The sequence below is a fragment of the Arctopsyche grandis genome, chromosome 4 (genome assembly GCF_051622035.1).
Source record: "Arctopsyche grandis isolate Sample6627 chromosome 4, ASM5162203v2, whole genome shotgun sequence".
Taxonomy (NCBI): Eukaryota; Metazoa; Arthropoda; class Insecta; order Trichoptera; family Hydropsychidae; genus Arctopsyche; species Arctopsyche grandis.
In genome coordinates this window covers 33,710,380-33,733,799 of record NC_135358.1, presented here as the reverse complement: position 1 = coordinate 33,733,799, position 23,420 = coordinate 33,710,380, and the positions used below count along the sequence as shown (strand labels likewise).

Here is a 23,420-nt window from a genome sequence, read left to right as displayed (position 1 = left end):
ATCGCAAATACGGAATATCTGGCACTCGAGTTCTCGTTAGAATGATAGTTCACGTGGACAACTCTCGATGGATGGAATCTTCGGGCACTAGATATTCCATGATCGAGATTTTAGTGACGTGTGCGAGATCGCTTTGTGCGAAATAGTTACCAAACCCTATGAAAGAGTTAGGACGAAAAGACACTTGAGTGGTATGGGACGTCACGTCCCTAAATAAATTAAATTTTAGGGACAGTGATGTTCCTTTTGGTTTAGGGAACATCCACTGTTTGCAGTGGATGTTCCCTAAACCAAATTCGGGTGTAGTTGTACGTGCAGAATGCATATGTTTGGGAGGTCACACGTGTATGCATATTCATATGCAACCGACAAGATTCTCCTACATTTCTTCAAATATTGGGCTCACCGTTATTAATCACTGTCAAGCAAGGATAAATACAAGAATAAAATATCATCGAAAACACTCAAGGGGGTGATTTTTGAGACTGTGTACCATGTATATGGGCACATGTTTTTTCGCACGTTTAAAAGTATCTAAAAAAACACATACCACGTACTACTCAGTGTGTTTTCGCCCTTACTAGGCGTATACTGACGTCAATCATTTTTCACGGAACACTTTCACCCACTCCACAGAACAACAGTGTTCCGCGGAACATATTTTAACTAACCTCTGTCTAAAATATGGACAGAAAAGGTGATCTAAAGTTATCCAAAACGTAGAAGAACAAAACAAGGCAGAATGGTCTTTGAAAAAACTTATAATAGTTATAGGAAAATAGCATGAGATTAATTTTAGTTTGTATAGAACCCCAAACATTCCGAAAATTCGATTTGATGAGAGATGAAACGAGATAAATTATACTTTGTATGTTAATACTTCGTATACAGATATTATTAGACAAAGTAAAAAGTTACTATGCTAATTTATTGTGCCCGAAAGACCTGTTTATATGTTTAAAAGTATCTAAAAAATAAACACGTACCATTCCGTTTGTTTTCGTTCTTAAGAGGGCTGGACACCAGCGCCTTGTCCATACAAACGTATTACACTTCTCCCTTCCTCAATTATAGCACTACAGAAATTATTTTTTAATATACTATGAATATCCACCATTGGCATACATTTGTGCTTTTATTTTTTTGATTAGTTATTTTTTATAGGAGCTAGGAGCCGCCAAACATCTATAAAATCGCCTCTTTTTTACACCCACGAAAAGAGTCCAGCGTGCTTATTTAACGGTCAATTTAAAAAAAAATACGCACACAGGTGCATAGAAAATATCTTTCTTATACCGATGATGAATTTTTTTTTTAAATTGGTCCAGTTTCGGAGGAGAAAATTGGAGAATACGAAACCTCGATTTTGTCGATTTAAAATACGTATTGTCTGGTCGAAGCGCAACTGTCGCATTCACTCAATATAAATATTGATATATATTGTCGCATTCACTCAATATATACATTCACTCAATATATATATCGAAGAAAGGAACGGCAACAAAATTAAGGTTTCGGGTGTACAGCCCTCTTAATATCACAATGTTAATTAATTAAAGTATTGCGCGATACGCTATTTTAACCTTAACGACAGTATCGCGTACGTCCTAAATTCGTATATCAATAAGATAATAGTGCCGGCACTGTCGTCGATTAGTGCACGCGAATGTAGCACGTAATCAACATGGCTGTAAGGCGACATTTGCAAATATGCGCCGAACATACAGATATATGTAATACATTTGCATTCGATGGCTATATTAAGCGGTTGAATGTGACCAGCTGAACAGTCTCTGGTGAATCGTTCGGTCGTTCGGTCGTCGTCAGACCTATTCTCATCTGTTGTTCATCGTTAACCACTTCTCAACTCGCGATGTCTAACTGGACGGGACCGGAAGTAAACAATTTCCGCAAGTATCTGCGTATTGCTAGCGTACATCCTGACATCAACTACGGTAACTGATTCAAGTTTCATGTTTACTTTGCCTTTCGCCATTAGTTCGCAAATAAATTCGCATTCTATATCTACACACATATTTATGTATGTAGCTTGTATATTGTACGGTGTACGTGGGTTTACCTATGAATGTTGATTGCAAAACTTATCTACATTCATATGTAACGCAGAGCAGCTACCTAATGTTGATTTCTAAATAATTTTCAGGCTTTTTACTTAAGTGAAATGCTACACGCTCACAGTGTTAATCAGATTATGTTTTGTTACGAATTGTGTATTAGTTTTGTTGAAAAGTTAAAGATTTTCTGACTGAAAAACTTCAAAAATATTCAAACATTTCAAAATTCCATTTCAATGCTTAAGTAAACAAATAATGATACCCATTCCGATTGAGATTTATATTTGAATAAAGAATTGTAGATAAAAATTGTTTGCCTTCGAAGATTAAGAGGGCCGTACACCCGAAACCTTAATTTTGTTGCCGTTCCTTTCTTCGATATATGTACATATATATTGAGTGAATACGACAGTTGCGCTTCAACCAGATAATACGTATTTTAAATCGACAAAATCGAGGTTTCGTATTCTCCAATTTTCACCTCCCAAACTGGACTAATTTTTAAAAAAATTTCATCATTGGTATGAGACAGATATTTTCTATGCAACTGTGCGCGTATTTTTTTTTAAATCGACCGTTAAATAAGCACGCTGGAGTCTTTTCGTGGGTGTAAAAAAGAGGCGATTTTATAGATGTTTGGCGGCTCCCAGCTCCTATAGAAAATAACTAATCAAAAAAATAAAAGCACAGATGAATGCCAATGGTGGATACCATATTAAAAAATAATTTCTCAAGTGCCATAATTGAGGAAGGGGGAAGTGTAATACGTTTGTATGGACAAGGCGCTGGTGTCCAGCCCTCTTAAGACCTTTTTGCAAACAATTTATCGACAAGTAAACATTTAGGGTTGAGATATAATTTATTGTATTGTTATTCTTATTCTATATTCCAACAATAAAATTAGCTATGTCACTTATTGGTATTTCAAAAATTGTTTTTCATCTCTCGACTATCGGAAAAACACTACTTGGGACGAAAACACACTGAATGGTATGGGACGTCACATGTTCTTGGCTTCCCTCTGTGACTGTACACAGCGGATGTTCCCCAAACTGAATTCGGGTGTAGTTGCACGTACAGAATGCATATGTTTGGGAGGTCCATATGCAACCGATACGTTTCTCCTACATTTCTTCATTTCTTACATCTCTCATCAAATCAAATTTTTGAAATGTTAATCTTATGGTATTTCCTATAAGTTCTTTCATATACCATTCTGCCTTATTTTATTCTTCTACATCTTGGATAACTTTAGATCACCTTTTTTGTCCATCTTTTATACAAGGGATAGTTTAAATATATTCCGCGGAACACTGTTTTTCTGTGGAGAAGGTGAAAGTGTTTCGTTAAAAATGATTGAAGTCAGTATACGCCTAGTAAGGGCGAAAACACACTGAGTGGCACGTGGTACTTGTTTTTTTAGATACTTTTAAACAGGCTAAAAAACACAACACTGATAGCCCATATACATGGTACACAGTCCCAAAAATCACCCCCTGGAGTGTTATAGGTGATATTTTATCCTTGCTTGATAGTGATTGATAACGATGAATCCCATATTTTAAGAAATGTAGGAGAAACGTATCGGTTGCATATGGACCTCCCAAACATATTTGAATAAATGCAGGAGAAACTTGTCGGTTGGATATGGTTATGCATACATGTGCGACCTCCCAAACATATGCATTCTGCACGTGCAACTACACCCGAATTCGGTTTGGGGAACAGCTACTGTTTAGGTCACGGAACACCCACTGTTTATAAGCCAGGGACGTGATGTCTCATACCACTCAGCGTGTTTTCGGCCTAAGTATTTTCAGTATATGCCCTAAGACCGTGTTTCGCTATATCCGCCATATTGTTTTTCTAATCTCTTCAAGTTGCTTCCTAAATACGGATTAGGGCGCAGAAACACCGTGGTGCGCGGCACTTTTTTTTTTAAATAAAGTTTTGCACATGTGAAAGAAACGCCAGCATGCCTGATTTATACCAGGCCAAAACTCGCCCCCTGGAGTGATTTCGGTGATATATTTTCTTTGTATTGACATAATTTTGACAGTGGTCTATAACGGTGATTCCTATATTTGAATAAATGTAGGAGAAACTTGTCTAAATAATAAGATCGTACGAATTAACAATGACATAAGACACGCCAATTCACAGCTGGAGTCTACTTAGGCATTCCATGCCGTACGATGCTGTGTGTCTGCGCCTTCATAGTTACATAGTGAGAATACTGTTTTTAAAAAATCGGGCTACTTGAATTTTTAAATTCATATGTAAGGAAGCTTAATGAGAGAAAACGTAAATAGTTTAAAGTTGAAAATATCTTATCATTTATGTCTGCTCGTTTACAGATCTTATCAGTCATACAATTAAATAGCGATATAAATGTAAAATTTTCCATATACGTAAACTATACATACTTATGAGCCAAAATTATTGTATTTTAATTGAATACCTACTCCCTTTACTAAAAATTATAATTCTTGTCATTTTCATGGTATTTCCGAGTATTTTTGTAGAAGGAAACTCGTTATATATAAATTGACTTATTTTTGCTAAATTGGAGATAACCCACATAAGCAATACTTCGGCATCCACAAATTCATATTTTTGTTGAAAGTTGATAAGTATGTACATACATATATACATTGGTAATTGGTATGTAATTAAATATTTGTAATACTCTTTATTTATTTAAAAAAAAAATTATTATTTGTGAAATAACTATTAGCTACGTACATACGCTACATACATACATAAATATGTACTTCATACATAAAATTCTTATTCATAAATAAACATTAATACAAATAAACAATTTTTCAATTATATATGTTTAAACAAATCTCAAAGTCAGTTGACTGTGTATTAAATTTTTGACTACTTAGTTAGCCATATTAGTTAAGTAATATAATTTATTTATTTTTTTAATGTAAGCAATCTCATTATCTTAATAAGTCATAAACCTCTATTGCCGAAATTAAATTTTAAAACACAATTACTTTCATAAAATGCCAGAATGGCCTTATTTACAAACGTGCATTTAATATATATATGTAACTGTCTATGAACACACTTGCTATATGTATTGCACAAAATTAATAAATTGGCTTCTTCCTTTACTCCGCATTAATTGTATGATGACCTGTCATGATATAATAACATATTTATTTCAGCAATCCCACAGTGATTTCAAACAGTATAGGCACATACCAACACATGCACTTAAATCAGAAACATTTCTACTTTCAGATGACTGTATAACCTTCTTGACTGAGCAAGCCACAGAATTGGGCTTACCCATAAAAGTTCATGTTGATAATCCTAAAAAACCTGTTGTGATCATTACTTGGGAGGGCAAAGTGCCAACTTCACCTTCCATTTTGTTGAACTCTCACATGGATGTCGTTCCAGTTTTCCCCGTATGCAAAATATTTCATTTCCTAGCTACTTTTCTATTTAGAAAAGATGTTTGTTTGAATATGATGTTTATTTTTCAGGAAAGTTGGACATATCCGCCTTTCAGTGCTCATCTTACAGAAGATGGAAAAATATATGCCAGGGGATCGCAAGATATGAAGTGTGTAGCAATTCAATATATAGAAACTGTGAGAAGATTAAAAAAAAATGGCGTAAGATTAAACAGAACAATTCATATGTGTTTTGTACCAGGTTTGTATTTTTTTTTTTTAATTGTTAGACTTAATTATCTAGGGTTCAGAATAGGTCAATGCCTCGCAAACTAGGGCTTCACTATCTTAATTCAATCTTTATACAAAAAAAATTGCATTTCATGTCTATACTATTGCTGCGTAGGGGTGGGTGGAGGATCCAAGTAAAAGGCCAAAGTCGTTTCACAGCATTTATTGGTGATTAAGGAGATACACACACCGCCAGTGCTCCGTCCAGAATGTCTTGATATGGTCTAAGTACCTTCTTATAAAGGACAGGTCGCCCAGGGCATATTCGACGTCCGTTTACTTCCCCATTGTTTAGTCACGTACTCGGATATGCAGTCCCACGCTTTTCGCGTTGTCAGTTCTAAGAACTCCGCGGGAATGCGACCGAGTGCCGTTTCCACCGCTAAGTGCATTCGGGGGTATCTCATTGTTAGCCGACTTGCACTTAAGCCTGGAGATAATCCTCGAAACCAATTATAACGGCGGCTCCTTTTATGTAATATAGATTTTGTCCACAATGGCAGTCTTCAGCTTTCAATTTAGAACCACCAAATTTGGTACACTATCTAATGATATTCTAGCTTGGGTCGTAGGTGGTGGTTTCTAGAAGGTGTTGAATATCAGAGTCATGGGGTCCCCCATTCAAAATATTGTGAATTTTTTTTTTCTTTAAGTTAAATACAATGTATAAGCAATGCTAAGAACATAATTTGGCTAGCACTACCCATATTTATATCCCTGCGCCTTTGTGCTAAGTTCATTGATATTCAACTCTCTTGCTTCTAGATTTCTTTTGAACAATCTTTAAAGATGTAGAAGAGTGAATTTCACAATCGCTCTATTTAATATTTTTTAATGTTCTGGTCATAAGTCATATGTGTAAAGTCGCTGTAACCCAATATGTAAATAATAAATATGTTATTTCAGACGAAGAAGTAGGTGGAGTAGATGGAATGCGAGCGTTTGTACAAACTGAAGAATTTAAAAAGCTGAATGTGGGCTTGGCTATTGACGAAGGAATGGCCAGCCCTACTGATGAATTTTTGCTGTACTATGGCGAAAGAAGCATATGGCGTAAGATTTACAATTCTAAACATAATACACATAGCACATGAAATCATTTTAAATCCATGATATGTAGTAAACACCTATTATATGTAGGTTCGCAATCATTTGGTTTATTTACTGATCGCGATATTTTTCAGGAGCATAGTCTTCACAAAGATAAGAAGAGTTTAAATTCGATAGTCGAGTTTGAATACAGGTTTTTTCATATTAACAGTATTGTAGAATTGATTTCCTGGCTTTTCAAAATTGCTTTTACATCCATAGACATACTTATCATATATCTATACATCAGTGGCAAGCAATGCTTAAGTATTATCATTATTATTCAGTCCAAGTCTTTGTTTAAAATCATTATCTCAGGATTATTACAACGCCACTGATATATAGGTAAGTGTATTAAGTATGTACTATATATCGTTGTGTTTTAAAAAATGAATATTTACGAACATTATGAATATTGTAGTGCTTTTTCTTTACATAACATATCATAGTTCTATATCCAAGTAAATTAGTAAATGAAATATATAAAATATATCTCATAAAAAGTCCATTTGCCCTAATTTGACCTAAACTTTATGAAATTGATGAATTTTAAAATATATTTTTGATTAATTATATTTTGCGCTTTATTTTATCATATAATTTATTAAAATTGAATTTCATAAAAGAAAAAATAATTTAAAAAATCGTATTTTACACTAGAAAATATATTTTATAATATAAATGTTACATAAAATGCATGTCTTCCAGGTAATATATTTCTTAATGTTGTATTTTTACTATGTATATTGTACATACATAAATCAGTTATTTATAAACAAATTTAAAACATATTATTTATTGATTTGTTTTGTTAGATTTAATTATTACTTGCAATGGAAATCCTGGCCATGGATCGCTTATATTGCCCGATACAGCTGGAGAGAAGGTTTTTATATTCATATTTTTGAACAAATATCATTATAAATTCATCTTAATCACAATACAATAAATATATATTTAAGATAAGGGTTGTGATTGATAAATTTATGGACTTCCGTCAAAAAGAAAAACAGAGATTGGAAGAAAATCAAAATCTCACAGTCGGAGATGTCACAACTGTTAATTTAACACAACTTTCTGTACGTATATACATATATATATTAATTATAAAATATTCTCAAGTGTAATTTTACATTTAATTTCTCAAAATACATTTTGTTTCTAATTAACTTGCATGTCAGGATTTGATATTTATTGGTGGGTATTTATAAACAAAAAGTATATACAAATGTACATAATTGAAAATATTATATAATTATATGAAAATATTTCTTTCTTTAGGGTGGAGTGCAGACAAATGTTGTGCCAGAATCATTGACTGCTGTATTTGATGTTCGTTTGGCCGTTGATGTAAATCATGCAGAATTTGAAGCTATGGTAAGAATATCTGATAAACAATAATTATGAACGATTTAAACTGTTGCTATATTCTATATATCTTTGTTTAGGTTAACTCTTGGTGTCAAGAAGCTGGAGATAATATTAAAATAGAATATGAACAAAAGGAAGATTATGTTGAAATTACTCAGTTGAATGAAAATAACGCATACTGGGTAGCTTTCAAACGTGCAGCAGATGATCTGTAAGTTTTAAATAATTTTATATATTACAGTCGAAATATTTCTATATTAAACGATTAACTTTCTGTTCCAGGAACATAAAACTTAGTACACGTATTTTCCCGGGAGGAACTGATAGCAGATTTATACGTGGAGTTGGATTGCCTGCCTTCGGATTCTCTCCGATGAATCGTACTCCAGTTTTACTTCATGATCATGATGAATATTTGCATGCTGATGTATACTTAAAAGGCATTGATATATATGAAAAGCTAATTACAGCTGTTGCTAACATTTAATAAAAAAATAAGCCCATATTTTTGTAACAATTTTTAAGTATGTTCTGATATAAAAACTGCACAATACTTTTATTTATGCATACTATTGGACAAAACTTAGATATAAATATTTCTGAAACTTTTTATTAAAATTGTACAAACACCTGTAATGTACATATATTAAACTTTAACTGACACTACGTATATAATTGTTTTTTGAATTATAAATAATTATCATTGTTAAAAATGTGATAAATTTCTATCGTTGTTTTGGTGATAAAATGTTTTATTATTTTTAAATACATACATGTATTTTGTTAAAATGCTAGTAATTATAATGTTGTTATAATTGAACGTATAATATTATATATTGTCATTTTGAATTAAAATAAATGAGATTAAAAGAAACCTTGTCTTTTTATTCAGGCCATAAACCTATTTTCAATAGTTTGCTTAAATTTATCCCGATTCCTAAATCTTCTTCCATTTCCCTCTTAAATCTTCTTCCATTTCCCTCTTAAATCTTCTTGATTGTACCCGAAATATCAATTTTTGCTATCGTTACTATTGTCACTCAAACTTATGCATTGAAAACCCGATTTATTTGAATCGTGATCAAACCATTCGATGTTTTCCCAATCAAAATTTTCAAAGTATTTTAAATTTTCCACAGATACGTGTATCACTTGCCTCAATCTCTTCAAAATCCGACAAATCCATTTCCACGTTAAACAGAATCTTGAATCTTTCTCCATGATCGAACCAGTGTAATTGGTTTTACTTTTGACCAAGATTTTACTATTCCGTGTAAAGCATCCAGTACACTCATTTATTTTCCAGGAGTTGATCAAGTCATCATCTTCCTCAGCAAGAGTTTTAAGAAGTTCAGCTCGGTAAAGCCGTTTCATTTATGATATTGTTACCTATATTTAAAAGAGCCGCCGGTTAAGAGGATTCGGATTAGGCCGAGGCCCATCCCTGACACTGTACGACCGTAATAATTGGTTTTGAGGATTATCTCCCCCGAATGCACTTAGCGGCGATAGTGGTACTCGGTCGCATTCCCGTGGAGTTCTTAGAACCCACACCGGTAGCGTGGGACATCTAGTACGTGACCATAACAATAGGCAAGCAAACCGGACGTTGAAGATGCTTTGGGCAACCTGCCCCTTATAAGGCGGTACTTAGGCGATATCAAGACATTCTGGACGGAGCACTACCAGTGCGTGTATCTCCATAATCATCAATAAATGCTGTGGCACAACTTTGGCCTTTTACTTGGATCCTCCACCTACCTCTACGTAACAATATGATACCTTGGTTCATGGGTTGAATTAGACTTGTAACATTATGCAGTAAAATTTTGGCAAGCATAAGACCATCGTTTTTTTAAATATAGTTTCATTCGGATGAGAAGGAGCATTATCTATCGATTAACAATACTGCTTTCTGAGGCAACCCTTTACTTTTTAAAAAATCTGTGACTGAACCAATCTCCAAAGATGTCTCTGTCTATACATGCTCCTTTTTAGTTCAATACGAAGAGTTTTTATTTCAGCTCCTTTAAATGATCTAGGTTTTTAAATGACCTTTTCATAGTATTGTTTGTAAGAACCTGTAATACTATCACAATCTCCTGTGAACGCCTCAAACTTATTTTTATTTGTTTTACTTTATCTCGGACAGTTTGAGCACCAATTCTATATTTTTCAGCGAACTTTAATGTGGATACCCTATTTTCGAAGACGTTTTTTTTTTATAGTGAGTACAATTTTCTTACACTTATTTGTTACGTGTGCCTTTTGCATTTTTATATATCATATGTACATAGATTTAAAATTTTATCGTCTTTGTAAGATATTATAATTTAATGCAAAAAGTAACTAAACAAATTACTGAACATACGTATTTAAGGAAAAAATCGTACTGATCATCCAATGATCCAAATCTACGAACTTGCTACAAGTCTGTTACTAAGAGTTGGCGCGTTCTCGTACTCACACAGAAGCGCGCGAAAGGGACAGAGCGTCTTTTTTTATTATTGAATGCAGTGTGACAGCATGCTATCAGAGAAATTTTATATTAATAGAAGTGGCTTTAGGTGTCATATTGTTGTCAAGTGACGATTGTCCACAGACAATCCTAAATAATTTTAGCATCAGTCGTATTTGATGATTGGTGCTCGACGTATGTCCGATAAAAACTTCTCTGTTTGTTTATATTACTCGCAAGATGAGCAAGCATCGGTAAAATTGTACAATGCATTCAAAAACACACAATAAACAACATGAGATACATTTTTATAAGTAAATTGATCCGATTGTATTCCATGCGATGTAGCGTATTTATAGAGACGTACCGCGTAAAATTGACAACAATTATTTATTCGTAAGGGCCCCTCTATTATTATCACATTTCTCTGCATGCTATACAACTATTCACCGCCGCTATAAAAGGGCATTTGTTCGCGCCAACTCTCAGTAACAGACCTGTACTTGTGCTTGTTTTATAAGTGGCAACAGACGCGTATTCTCATTAAAAAAAAAATATTTATTTCAAGCACGGACAATCCGCAAACAGGATAATCGAGAGGACAATGTATATTGATTGAGAATAAGAAAAAATGAAATTGTGTTGTAAGAGCTGCCAACATAGAAATTCTATAAGATTTATGTTATATTTGTTTATTTAAAAAAATATGTAGGGATATAGCACGACTTGTACCATACGAAACTAGGTCGATGATATTTCCCTCATCGAACTTAATCTGTACAAATGACATCATCGCGTCCTGTTCTCGTACACGAAAGTCAGCCGTGGCCGAAATACTTCGTCCAGCTTACCCATAAAGACGATTCGACTCGCTCCAGATACGCAATCACGAGTACACGGGAAATCCTAAGGAGCTACGCAACTACGCATCAAACATAGGACACAAAGGAAGACCTCGACCCCGTTGGAATTGTAGCGGCTCTACGACATGGTCGGGTTTCGGTCACCATCCTGCGAGCTGGGACCAACTCGGCCATGTTGCTCGCTGCTGAACTACTTCTTTCCCAACCGTCATATTAAATAGTCGTGTGTACAACACTCCGTCGTTTCATTCCCTTCAACCTCCATATTGGTGACCCCGACGTGATCGAGGTTGGCGCTGTCGCCATCTTCGACATGACTATTAGCATCCAGACCTGCAAGTGGTGGAGGAACTACCCGGTTCCCTCATCCCCGACACCCACATCGGCGAGCTGCGTCGCGCTGAAATTGTAACAATACGACCGACCGAAGACGACGAGGAGCAAAAAGGCAGTGGGGCGAGTGAGACGACGGTCGACTCTTGACGGAAGGGGACGAAGTCATGCACGACTTCAGCACACATGGAACGGCCATCCAGCCACACAACATTCATCACATAACACGGACAACCTCAGCAACCATCATCATCACCAGGCCTACGCCCGTGCCGGGATAAACAGGCCACAACACGTCCAAAGCTGCGAGACGATTCACCGTCCCAGCTTAGACTACCAATTTCAGCAACCATCATCCCACGCCTATGCCCGTGCCCACAAGCTTCCTCACGCCAGGACGGGCTACGCAGGCTACAACACACGTCCACGAGCTGCGTAACGACACACTGTTCCAGCTCGGACTACCCCTACGACACCATCGCCTTCGAATCTCCTGTCCACCTCGAGCAGATCTCGGTGCCAGGTTTGGGGCAACACCACATGACAACCAACTCGCATTTAATTAAAAAAAATTTTTTTGCTAATTTTCGTGTATAATTTTTACAAAACTATTTGTATTTCTATTGTAACGTTATCACTGGGAGGGGAGTGGTGTAGCGGCTCTACGACATGGTCGGGTTTCAGTCACCATCCTGCGAGCTGAGACCAACTCGGCCATGTTGCTCGCTGCTGAACTATGTACTTCTTTCCCAACCGTCATGTACAGACTCCAGGGATGTTCAACTCGAGAGCACCCCGGAAGTCGGTTTCGTAGAAGCTCGTGGTAAGCGTGGGCGGGGCTGGTTTCCTCAAGGTGCCTTCCTTCGTCGTCGGTGGTCTGGTCTCTGCTGCTGTCGGCTCGGCTCGATGTATATCTCTCTCTCTCTCGTACAGTGTGCGTAAGTGAGGGTGATACGGGACAAAGGCGGGAAAGTGAATAGTAATGAAAACAGGTTATAATTCTGTTTGTATGGTGACTGTATTTTATATATATATGTATATACAGAGATCAAGCAGGGGGGACAGAAAAGGGGGGGGGGGAGTCCGACTTGAAATTAGCGCGCACGTGTTCAAGAGGTTATGGTAACCTCACTCAACCAACGTGGCTACGTGATCTGACTTCGACGAAGAGAGACCAGGAATTCCTCACTTCTCACCGGACGTATACTGAAGCTGTACTTCCAGTATCGTCTGCCGATCAAGGCTGAGCTGATCGGGACTCGGTGGTGGGAACCAACTCGGTAGCGAACAGAGATGTTCACTCGACCGACGCGGAAAACGAATAGGGGGCGGGTACGCGCGCTCGGCGCCGATCTCCCTCCAAAACGGCTCCTTTGGTCGTAACGCCACGAAAGCTGACCATGAAGACTTGGTCGGAACACGTCATATTAAATAGTCGTGTGTACAACACTCCGTCGTTTCACTCCCTTCAACCTCCATAGAATTGTTACGGGGAAAAGTAGGAGATGGTGTAGAATATTATAGTCACAGATTTTGTCAAATGATTATATTCTTTAATTAGCAGTAAATATAAACAAGACTAATATACAAGTTTGTATTACAAGTTACTAGTCTCGATGTCCTACCACAAGTTACTAGTAAGGCAGTTTAATCGCAAGTGAGGTTCAATAGATCTAACATGAGCATTTATACACAAAAGAATGATAAGCTTTAACCAATCACAGAATTTTGGTAAATAACAAAGTGATTAAGATACAGAGCAACATCCGTGTGTAAGACAGTTTTAATATTTGATTTATGTATCCTTTGAGAGTATCGAGACATTTTTGAGTAGAAACACAATTTATCATAGAGATAAATAGAGATAATAATATTTTAGGGTTTACACGTATCGTGGGACAAAATGCAGCTATAGCAATAAAGATTATTAAAAGTAATACTTTGTATTTCAACAGGTCATTAACTGTGTCGTCTTATATAACAATCGTGTTAGAAACTCGCATAAATTATAATAGATAAGAAGTTAAGTAGATAGAGTTGAACAGAATAGTTGATTGTACAGGGTGGAAGCAATAAAGATATTGAAAGTCTCATAATTAATGAGGGATAGCTTTAAGAGATTACATCATAAGTAGTTAAAAATGAAACAGATGTTCAAACGTAAGGTTAAAGGGTATACATAAGTATATACATAGGTTGTAAGATCCTACCACATAACAGAATCTTCCAGAACGCGATCTCACCAGCCCAGCTACACGTTGCTCAAGCAACACCTTTATAAACCAGCGCATCGTCCCCAGACGCCAGTGAGCTTCAGGAACTCGACCTGGCTCGTTCCAGCGAATCACCTACCTAATTCGCTGTACATACAAATACACCTGTATCAATCGAGTAATAAAGACCCTCTTCAAAATCCAACTGAATTTCCATAGGCCGGGAAACGGTCCAAAACCTTATATACCCGCCCTATAATTATATCTCTGATTTAAAAGATAAACTTCTGCAAATTTATATTTTATGCAATCATTGAAATGGTTGACAGCTTTACAAATTTATGGATTTGGATTTAAGTTGGCAGACCTGATTGCTAACAACACGAACTGTCAAAATATACCAAGCGGCTAGCCGATGATCGGTGCTCACAAATGATATTCACAACACATCTATTACTAATAAAAGGTGAATTTTTTTCAAATCTTTGAAAGCTGTTTACTTTGGGATTTGAATGCACTTTTCAAATCGCTTTAATTCGCAACATGCAAAACTTATACATATCCATTTCATTACTGTTTAGGTTGACTATGACTTTAGACCTGAATAGATTATGTCGCATCTGTTTGGAAGAAGGATTGTCCACGACGTTAACATCATTGTTTTCCCAGGACTTTAGTTTGACTCCATCGGCGATGCTGATGTTTTGCGCCAAAGTGCAGGTAAATTTCAACACGATTTTTGCACAATTGGTAATCATTCAAATTTTACAATACTTACCTATTAACTTTAGATTCAAATAAATGACGGTATGCCGTCGCACATATGCAATAATTGCATTTATCGACTAGGAGTCGCCTATCATTTTAAACAACAATGCGAAAGTTCCGACTTGAGACTGCGGCAATATTTAGGAGTAGAATGTAAACCTGCACACAAGTAAAAACCAGTTGTTTTATATGTATGAATACTACCCGATTCTTGAATGGCTCATTTTAAATATTAGAATTTTTTTTAGCTATAAAGACGTCACAACCAATACAGAATCCACAATAAATGTAAGTTATAATATCACTATTTCAATCTTTATTAATGTACATTCTAAGATATGTGTTTATTTTTATTTGTATTGCTTACGTATACAGTGGAAGCTTTTACCAAATTGTAATCAGTTATAGAAATTATATACTGTATTTGTTACATTTATATTTCAGAGAGAAGACACAGAGAAAAAAAATATACCTAGAAAGCTTATGTAAGTATAAATATATGTTCATATTAAAAATCTTTATTGGTATTAATATGGTTTACTTTCATTTTTAGAAAATCTAGAAATTATAAAAGGAAACCAGACGAAGCTAAATTAAAACGTGGACCAAAACCGAAATCTAAATTACCACAAACCTGCTTTGACTGCGGAAAGTCTTTCAAATGTGCGGCTCAGTTAGAAATGCACATAAGGTATGGTTACCTGTGATACTTAGTATGTTAATGATAGAATTGGTTTTTAGGCTAAAATTATTTATCTTTATATTCCAGTGCCCATTTATTCCTTTCTAAGAGTTGTATTTATTTTGTTACTGTTTTATTAATTCTTAAATATATATATAATAGCGCTATTATGTGTGTCTGCGTGAGATAACGCTCGCTGTACTATAATAATCGTTTCGATTCGACCTACATATGTAAGTCACAGGTAAACCACTGCCAAAACGTACATATATACAAAGGGTCTCTACCTCACGGCACCGAAAGTCAAAAGATCGAAAAAGCAAATATCAGAAGGCAAAGAACTTATATCGAAACTTATTCGAAAGATCAATAAAAAAGGTTGCATGGTAAACGGTATTATGTATATATAATACATATATGAGTGGCATGCGGTGTAATTATCTCTTTTTTTGTCATACAGCCTTGTTTAATGTGCGCGCGCAGGATATGGGAGGAAAAGCTTGTTCCTCGTGTATCCTGCTCGCGCAAATTAAGTGAAAATGTACTACGGGGGGAGAGAGAGACCGCACGCCACTGATATATATATATATATATATATATATATATATATATATATATATATATATATATATATATATATATATATATATATATATATATATATATATATATATATATATATATATATATATATATATATATATATATATATATATATATATATATATATATATATATATATATATATATATATATATATATATATATATATATATATATATATATATATATATATATATATATATATATATATATATATATATATATATATATATATATATATATATATATATATATATATATATATATATATATATATATATATATATATATATATATATATATATATATATATATATATATATATATATATATATATATATATATATATATATATATATATATATATATATATATATATATATATATATATATATATATATATATATATATATATATATATATATATATATATATATATATATATATATATATATATATATATATATATATATATATATATATATATATATATATATATATATATATATATATATATATATATATATATATATATATATATATATATATATATATATATATATATATATATATATATATATATATATATATATATATATATATATATATATATATATATATATATATATATATATATATATATATATATATATATATATATATATATATATATATATATATATATATATATATATATATATATATATATATATATATATATATATATATATATATATATATATATATATATATATATATATATATATATATATATATATATATATATATATATATATATATATATATATATATATATATATATATATATATATATATATATATATATATATATATATATATATATATATATATATATATATATATATATATATATATATATATATATATATATATATATATATATATATATATATATATATATATATATATATATATATATATATATATATATATATATATATATATATATATATATATATATATATATATATATATATATATATATATATATATATATATATATATATATATATATATATATATATATATATATATATATATATATATATATATATATATATATATATATATATATATATATATATATATATATATATATATATATATATATATATATATATATATATATATATATATATATATATATATATATATATATATATATATATATATATATATATATATATATATATATATATATATATATACTAACCGTTTTTCATATGTATGCATATTAAAGGAACATTTTCGATTTCGGTCACCCATATACGAATACAATAACAAAAGAAAAACTTCTATATATACTGATCGCCTCTAATGTTTCCACTTGGCTGAGAATTTACCGCCATATATTGAAAATTTATTTAATTAATTTTTATATCCGTGTTTTTTATATTGTTTATATGTAGGTAGTTTTTACCATTTTTTTCATATTCAACAATTGAATATAAATATTAAATTAAATATATTTAAAAGGTATTTGAAAATAATTCGACAGTGTGAAAATCAAACACGACCGACGACACATTTCTTTTAATTTTTTTTTATTTAACCTTTCCACCGCGTACGACTACTATACATGTCCTAGCGAACATGCCCTCAGCGCGCGAGACACGCATAGATGTCTTGGAAGTTCCAACCTGTATAAGAGCCGTCTATTGTGTTAAAATTTTATAACTTGGTTGAAAATATTACTAAATGTATACTTTACCAAATTCAATAGATGGCAGTAGTCAAAAAAAATAAATATAGGTTGTAAAATTCAAAAAAATATTACAACCTATATTTATAGTCGAAAACGCGATAACAAAATCCGCAAAAAAGCAGCCGCGTACAGGGCATGTTCGCTAAATTTGGTGACGCGGGTAAAGGGTTAATAATATGTCATCGGGTACAACACTAGTACGAACATAATACCAGATCAACAAAAAACTTCTATATATACTGTTTGCTACCAATGTTTCCTCTAGGCAAATTAGTCTCTAAGCTTTCATTGACGATATATTTAAATAATTAATTAATTAATTTTTCTATTGGTGTTTTATATTGTTTATATGTAGGTAGGTGGATATTTCCACCTTTTTATTCATATTAAACAATCAAATATAAATATTAAATTAAATATATTTAAAAGGTATTTGAAAAAAATGTGACCGCATGCGGATCGAACACAGAACCGACATATTTCTTTTAATTTTTTTTATTTAATAACTTAATATGCCATAATCCATGCGATGATATTTCATCGGGCACAACACTAGTTCTTAAATAAGTATGAAAGTTTTCCCATTTATATAAATTGTATAAAACATTCCAAAATTCCAGGACCCACACTGGAGAACGTCCTTTTGCGTGCACATTTTGTCCGAGACGATTTGCGCAAAAACACAATCTAGCCATACATATACGAACTCACACGGGCGAAAAACCTTTCCAGTGTGAAATTTGCAGGTGAACATTTAAAACGAAGACGAAATTATAAATGTATGCACGAGTGTAATATTAATATTATTGAATATTTGCAGTAAACAGTTCACAGCGTTGGGAAATTTCCAGGCGCATAAAAAAATACACACCGGTGTGAAAGATCAGGTTTGTTGTTTTGAATAGACGTGACTAGTTTCGAATGCACATTTTAAAATTGCAAATTGATCTCTGCTAGATATGCCCCGTGTGCAATAAAGCGTTCACCGCCTCCGGTGATCTGTCGAGACATATGATAACTCACACCGGCATTAAAAATCATCATTGCGACGTATGCAGGAAGTCTTTCTATAGAAATAGAGATATGGTAATACTTATACCCAAATGAATATGTATGTGTATTCGTTTCAATTTGATTTTCGTCAATCTTTTATTGTAGATATTGCATAAAAACAGAATGCACGCTACGGAGAGAACGTCATCAGCCGTGACTCAACCTGTTGCTGCACGTGCGGAGTCGCAGGTGGCCTGCCAAGTGATACCAGACATAACCATCACCAGGAGGCCTATGGTTTCCTCGTTGCTTGCAACTCCTGCGCCTAGGAGACTGACGCAGTCGTACAGAGACGAAACGCTTCCAACTTCGACGATATTACATACTCAAGTTCAACTGAATTTTTAGAACAATCAATAAAAAGCATTGAAACTTATTTTTTGTGAGTTTAATTATATGTTTCACAGTTATAAATAATTATTACGTTTTTACACAACTCTGTTCGATAAACTTAAAAAATTAGCAACTAAAATTATTTCTTCCACTAACGAATGGGAAACCATGAATCAAGTACTTCTGAATACTTTTTGCGTTCTGTAATAAAATCATTTGTTTTTATTTTATCATATATTTTAAAAATCTGTTTTATATAACAAGACCGAATACGTACCGGGCATTACAAAGTCTTCAGGGTGAAGCTCGATATAATGTCGGAACACAGCATCTCTTTCTGCATAATATCCGTCACGGTAAACGTTAAGAGATTGTAGAGCAACAGCTCCAATTATTGCTAATCCGATGTGTTTTTGAATACCTGCAATAGAAATCAAAATATTTCTTACATATGTTCTTGATTATTTTTTGAATGATGAAAAGTATGTTAAATTTTATGCATATATACTTTTAATACTTTTAAGTAAAATATCAGGATGCTGAATCAACAGTAAGAGCAATCAAATCTGGAGTGCCTCAAGGTAGTGTACTAGGCCCTGTTTTGTATCTTTATATATATATACAGCAGACCTACCAACAACGAACAGAGCAACATTTGCTGACGACACAGTAGTGATGGCCTCACACGAAGACCCGGAAATCGCCTCATTCTACTTGCAAGAAAACCTCAACCGAATCCAAAAGTGGTTGCAGATATGGAGAGTGCGGGCAAATGAACAAAAGTCTGTCCATGTAAACTTCACAACGAGGAGGAAGACTTGTCCTCCAATAAAGCTGAACAACGCAGTGATCCCACAGGCAGAGGAGGCAAGATACCTGGACGTGTACCTGAACCGCAGGTTGACCTGGAGGAAGCAACTAAACTTCAAGTTCCGGCAACACTACTGGCTAATTGGAAGGAGTTCCAAACTGACCACAGAGAACAAACTCTTGGTTTATAAGGCCATCCTCAAACCAATATGGATGTACGGGATACAGCTATGGGGGTCAGCGAGCAAAACGAACGTCGAAATAATCCAAAGGTTCCAGAACAAAATCCTGAGAATTATACTGGACGCCCCTTGGTTTGTCCCGAACGACATAATCCACCGAGATATAACGGTCATTGAAGAGTCAAGAAAGGCTTAGGAACCACCCCAACAGTGCGGCCAGGGAGTTATTAGATAACAAGCCAATAAAAAGACTCAAGAGAGGTGATCCCTTGGACCAGTAACATAGAGTGAATTGCCAATGGGCATTTCACCCACAAGCTAGGGAATAAGAAAGGAAAGAAGAAATGCGCCGAATGTCCCGAGGAGGACAGATAGCTGCATGTAAATTGGAAAAAAAAAATGCATACATACTTTTGTTCAATTGATTGAAACCTATGTATTTTTCTTCAGAGGTTCATATTTTTTAATTCCGCTGAAACTTTTCAGGATCAAATAGAATGTTTGGCACTATTATTAAAACATTCTGCATTCAATTTTATTATTATCTATATAAAAATCATATCATTATCCATAGCCGGAAAACCAATCTGTATCGGAAGTTTTAGCAGATAATTGAAAAAATAAGTTAATAATAACTTTATAAAATATACATACATATATACACATGTCAAATCCCGTAATGAGGAACTCTTAACCGTTTGCCCGCGGCCGTCTTCTGTGGAAGCTTTGCGCGACAAGTCTGTCTTCCATAGAATTTCTGAACTTTGCACGGAGTTTTGAGCCTTATATGCGCCTATTTCAACTGTTTTAAGGTTCAAAATTGGTTGAATATATTACTGAGAGTTGAATGCCATCTATTCAATTTGCTTAAAATGAATATATACCAGTCAAAATTAGTCTTCTGTGGAACCATACTGAAACCTCGTCTATGTGACGTCACGTTTTCATACAATTATGAAGAATGATTATTTGACAATGAATCCAAAACTACGAGATATATTATGTATTTTATTGTTTAAAATAATACTTTGTGTTAATTAACATATCTGGTTACTTGAGTAAATATTAAAATCTGTATTTAAGGTCGAAAACTCGATTGCCAAATTCGCGAAAAAGGTGCGGCGTACAGGACTTGTTCGATATATTTATTGCCGCGGGCAAAGGATTAAATGACGTAGTGTATTTTCAGATAATTTGAATACTAAATAAAATACGAATACGAATACGTTCTTCGACGTTGGAAATTAAACAGGTGTACTTATGTAGACACACGAAAAGAAATGGATGAAATGAAATGAAAAAGGAATGGATGGTAGGTAGCCCTAGTTAGAGTTATGTAAGTATGAGTACCGCTGAATATGGGTCTCGTGCGTATCAAATTCGCGCTAATTCCGGTGAGGACACCCATGAAGGAGCCGATCGCAGCTCCATAATACTTGTTAATGTATGGTTCGATGCGATCGGGATCCCTCTCGAGCAGTTCCAGAGCACTTTTGCCCGACATCGTTTACTCAGCACACCGCACTACTGACCACACGTCAAACGGCCACAGGCCCGGCCCACACGCTCACAAACACGTCCATTGCTACTATTACTTTTACGTTTTCCGACATAGAAAAATATTCGCATTAGCACGCACGCACAAGTCCACTCAACGGATATAAATTTACTATTGTGTTGTGGGAACATTGTGGGGATTATCCGCCGTCTAAGTGCATTCGGGGGTTAACAATGGAGACACCCGAATTGGCCTAACGGGATGCGTAAGTGGCTGTTAGAATTCTCAAAATACGGACGAGAGCGTGAGACTGTAAAACTGGGTTCGGTGATTACTAGTCAAATGTGAACCAGTCACAGGACAACCGGTCGCTCTAGATCGGTCACACGTGATCACCCGTCACACTAAAACTGGTCACACCTAAAACCGGTCAACCAGTTTTCTCGTGACTGATTTTAGGTCTGTTCATACTTAACAGCACTACACGGCTTCAGCACTGCACGACTCCGTTTCAAATATGTCATTTTATTACATTTCTATTCATATCTACCTACACGTCGCGGTCGCGTCATGTTCACAGCACTTTGGCCGAGTGCAAGGGAAAATCGGCTTACTTATACATTACAGGCCATGACGATACGGCGCGTAGGAATCTCGTCATCGCCATCGAAACATCTAATGCGACGGTGAATACATTTCTCACGCTCAAACATTGACGTCATCTCAAGTCGAAGAACACCTGCATTCATTAAACTAAATCGAGTGGAACGACGCCAAAAATTCGAGCATATTCCACCGCAACAAACCAATCAGAACGACACGAAGAACACCTGCAGCCATTAAACTAAATCGAGCGGAACGACGCCAAACATTCGAGAAACGTCCACCCTAAAACAACAAACCACATTCCTCGCATAACTTGCACACGTAAACACCACGTGCACTTCTCGGAATCAATCGCCAAACACAGGTCACGTGGATCCCCAAAAACAATATAAAAGGAGGTCCATCCCAAACAACTTCAGTCGACCCACAGCAACAAGAGTCGACACACAGCAGCAGATCAGCCGACACACAGCAGCGGACCAGTCGACATCCAGCATCTAAACAGCTACCACTACACTACCCTACAATCGAAGAACGCTTGCAACTCAGCCGGATGCCGAGCCAGCAACACACTGCCATATCCAGAGACATCTGAACATAGCCGGATCCAGAGCAACGATACATTGCAGATCCAGCGGCCATCACGACACTAAGTCAACAGCCAATAGCCGCTTCGAGAAAACTTCCTCAAATATTCTAATACACTTGTACAATATTTAGGCAAACAATAAAACAAGAACAACAGTGTTTCGTTAGGCTGGGATACGGTCAACACTACCTACCCCACCTACAGGCGTAATATTGCTTACGTCGTATTGTCGAGTACTTACAATATGAATGCATACACTTGCATTCGTAGCTACGCGTCAGAATACAAGTCAGCAAAAATGTTTCGGCGTTAAATTATGTATAATCGCGTTGTTGTTGTTGGAAGAAGAAGCTCAAGAAGGCAATAAAAAAGCACGGAGGCGTTTTGATGTGCATCCCATGTTAAAAAATAGAAAAACCGAAGGAGAGTTTTGGACACTG

The 23,420-nt window shown here is 34.4% G+C and overlaps 4 protein-coding genes across 5 annotated transcripts in view; 2 read left to right on the top strand and 2 right to left on the bottom strand.

Annotated features, from left to right (window-relative positions):
• The window catches only part of LOC143911157 (uncharacterized), a 369,714-nt gene that overhangs the window by 218,059 nt on the left and 128,235 nt on the right, over nt 1–23,420 (bottom strand). The window lies entirely within an intron of this gene.
• On the top strand, nt 1,739–9,113 carry LOC143910233 (aminoacylase-1-like). Its single transcript, XM_077428624.1, has 9 exons — nt 1,739–1,955; nt 5,334–5,503; nt 5,582–5,753; nt 6,689–6,835; nt 7,687–7,757; nt 7,834–7,950; nt 8,153–8,248; nt 8,320–8,453; nt 8,525–9,113. The coding sequence occupies exons 1-9, from the start codon at nt 1,874–1,876 to the stop codon at nt 8,727–8,729; spliced, it is 1,194 nt and encodes a 397-aa protein (XP_077284750.1). The 5' UTR covers nt 1,739–1,873; the 3' UTR covers nt 8,730–9,113.
• On the top strand, nt 14,075–19,350 carry LOC143910231 (uncharacterized). Of its 2 annotated transcripts, none has more exons than XM_077428621.1 (10): nt 14,075–14,575; nt 14,691–14,829; nt 14,901–15,046; nt 15,126–15,165; nt 15,322–15,362; nt 15,431–15,568; nt 18,530–18,655; nt 18,730–18,796; nt 18,867–18,995; nt 19,068–19,350. In XM_077428621.1, the coding sequence occupies exons 2-10, from the start codon at nt 14,698–14,700 to the stop codon at nt 19,308–19,310; spliced, it is 1,062 nt and encodes a 353-aa protein (XP_077284747.1). In that variant the 5' UTR covers nt 14,075–14,575; nt 14,691–14,697; the 3' UTR covers nt 19,311–19,350. The 2 variants fall into 2 exon arrangements, with proteins under 2 accessions (XP_077284747.1, XP_077284746.1); XM_077428620.1 differs by having other exon boundaries at nt 15,114–15,165; nt 19,068–19,338.
• ND-B14.5B (NADH dehydrogenase (ubiquinone) B14.5 B subunit) lies at nt 19,345–21,864 on the bottom strand. Its single transcript, XM_077428622.1, has 3 exons — nt 21,638–21,864; nt 19,573–19,716; nt 19,345–19,496 (listed from the first exon to the last, which is right to left on the bottom strand). Exons 1-3 carry the CDS (start codon nt 21,789–21,791, stop codon nt 19,447–19,449), a joined length of 348 nt encoding a protein of 115 aa, XP_077284748.1. The 5' UTR covers nt 21,792–21,864; the 3' UTR covers nt 19,345–19,446.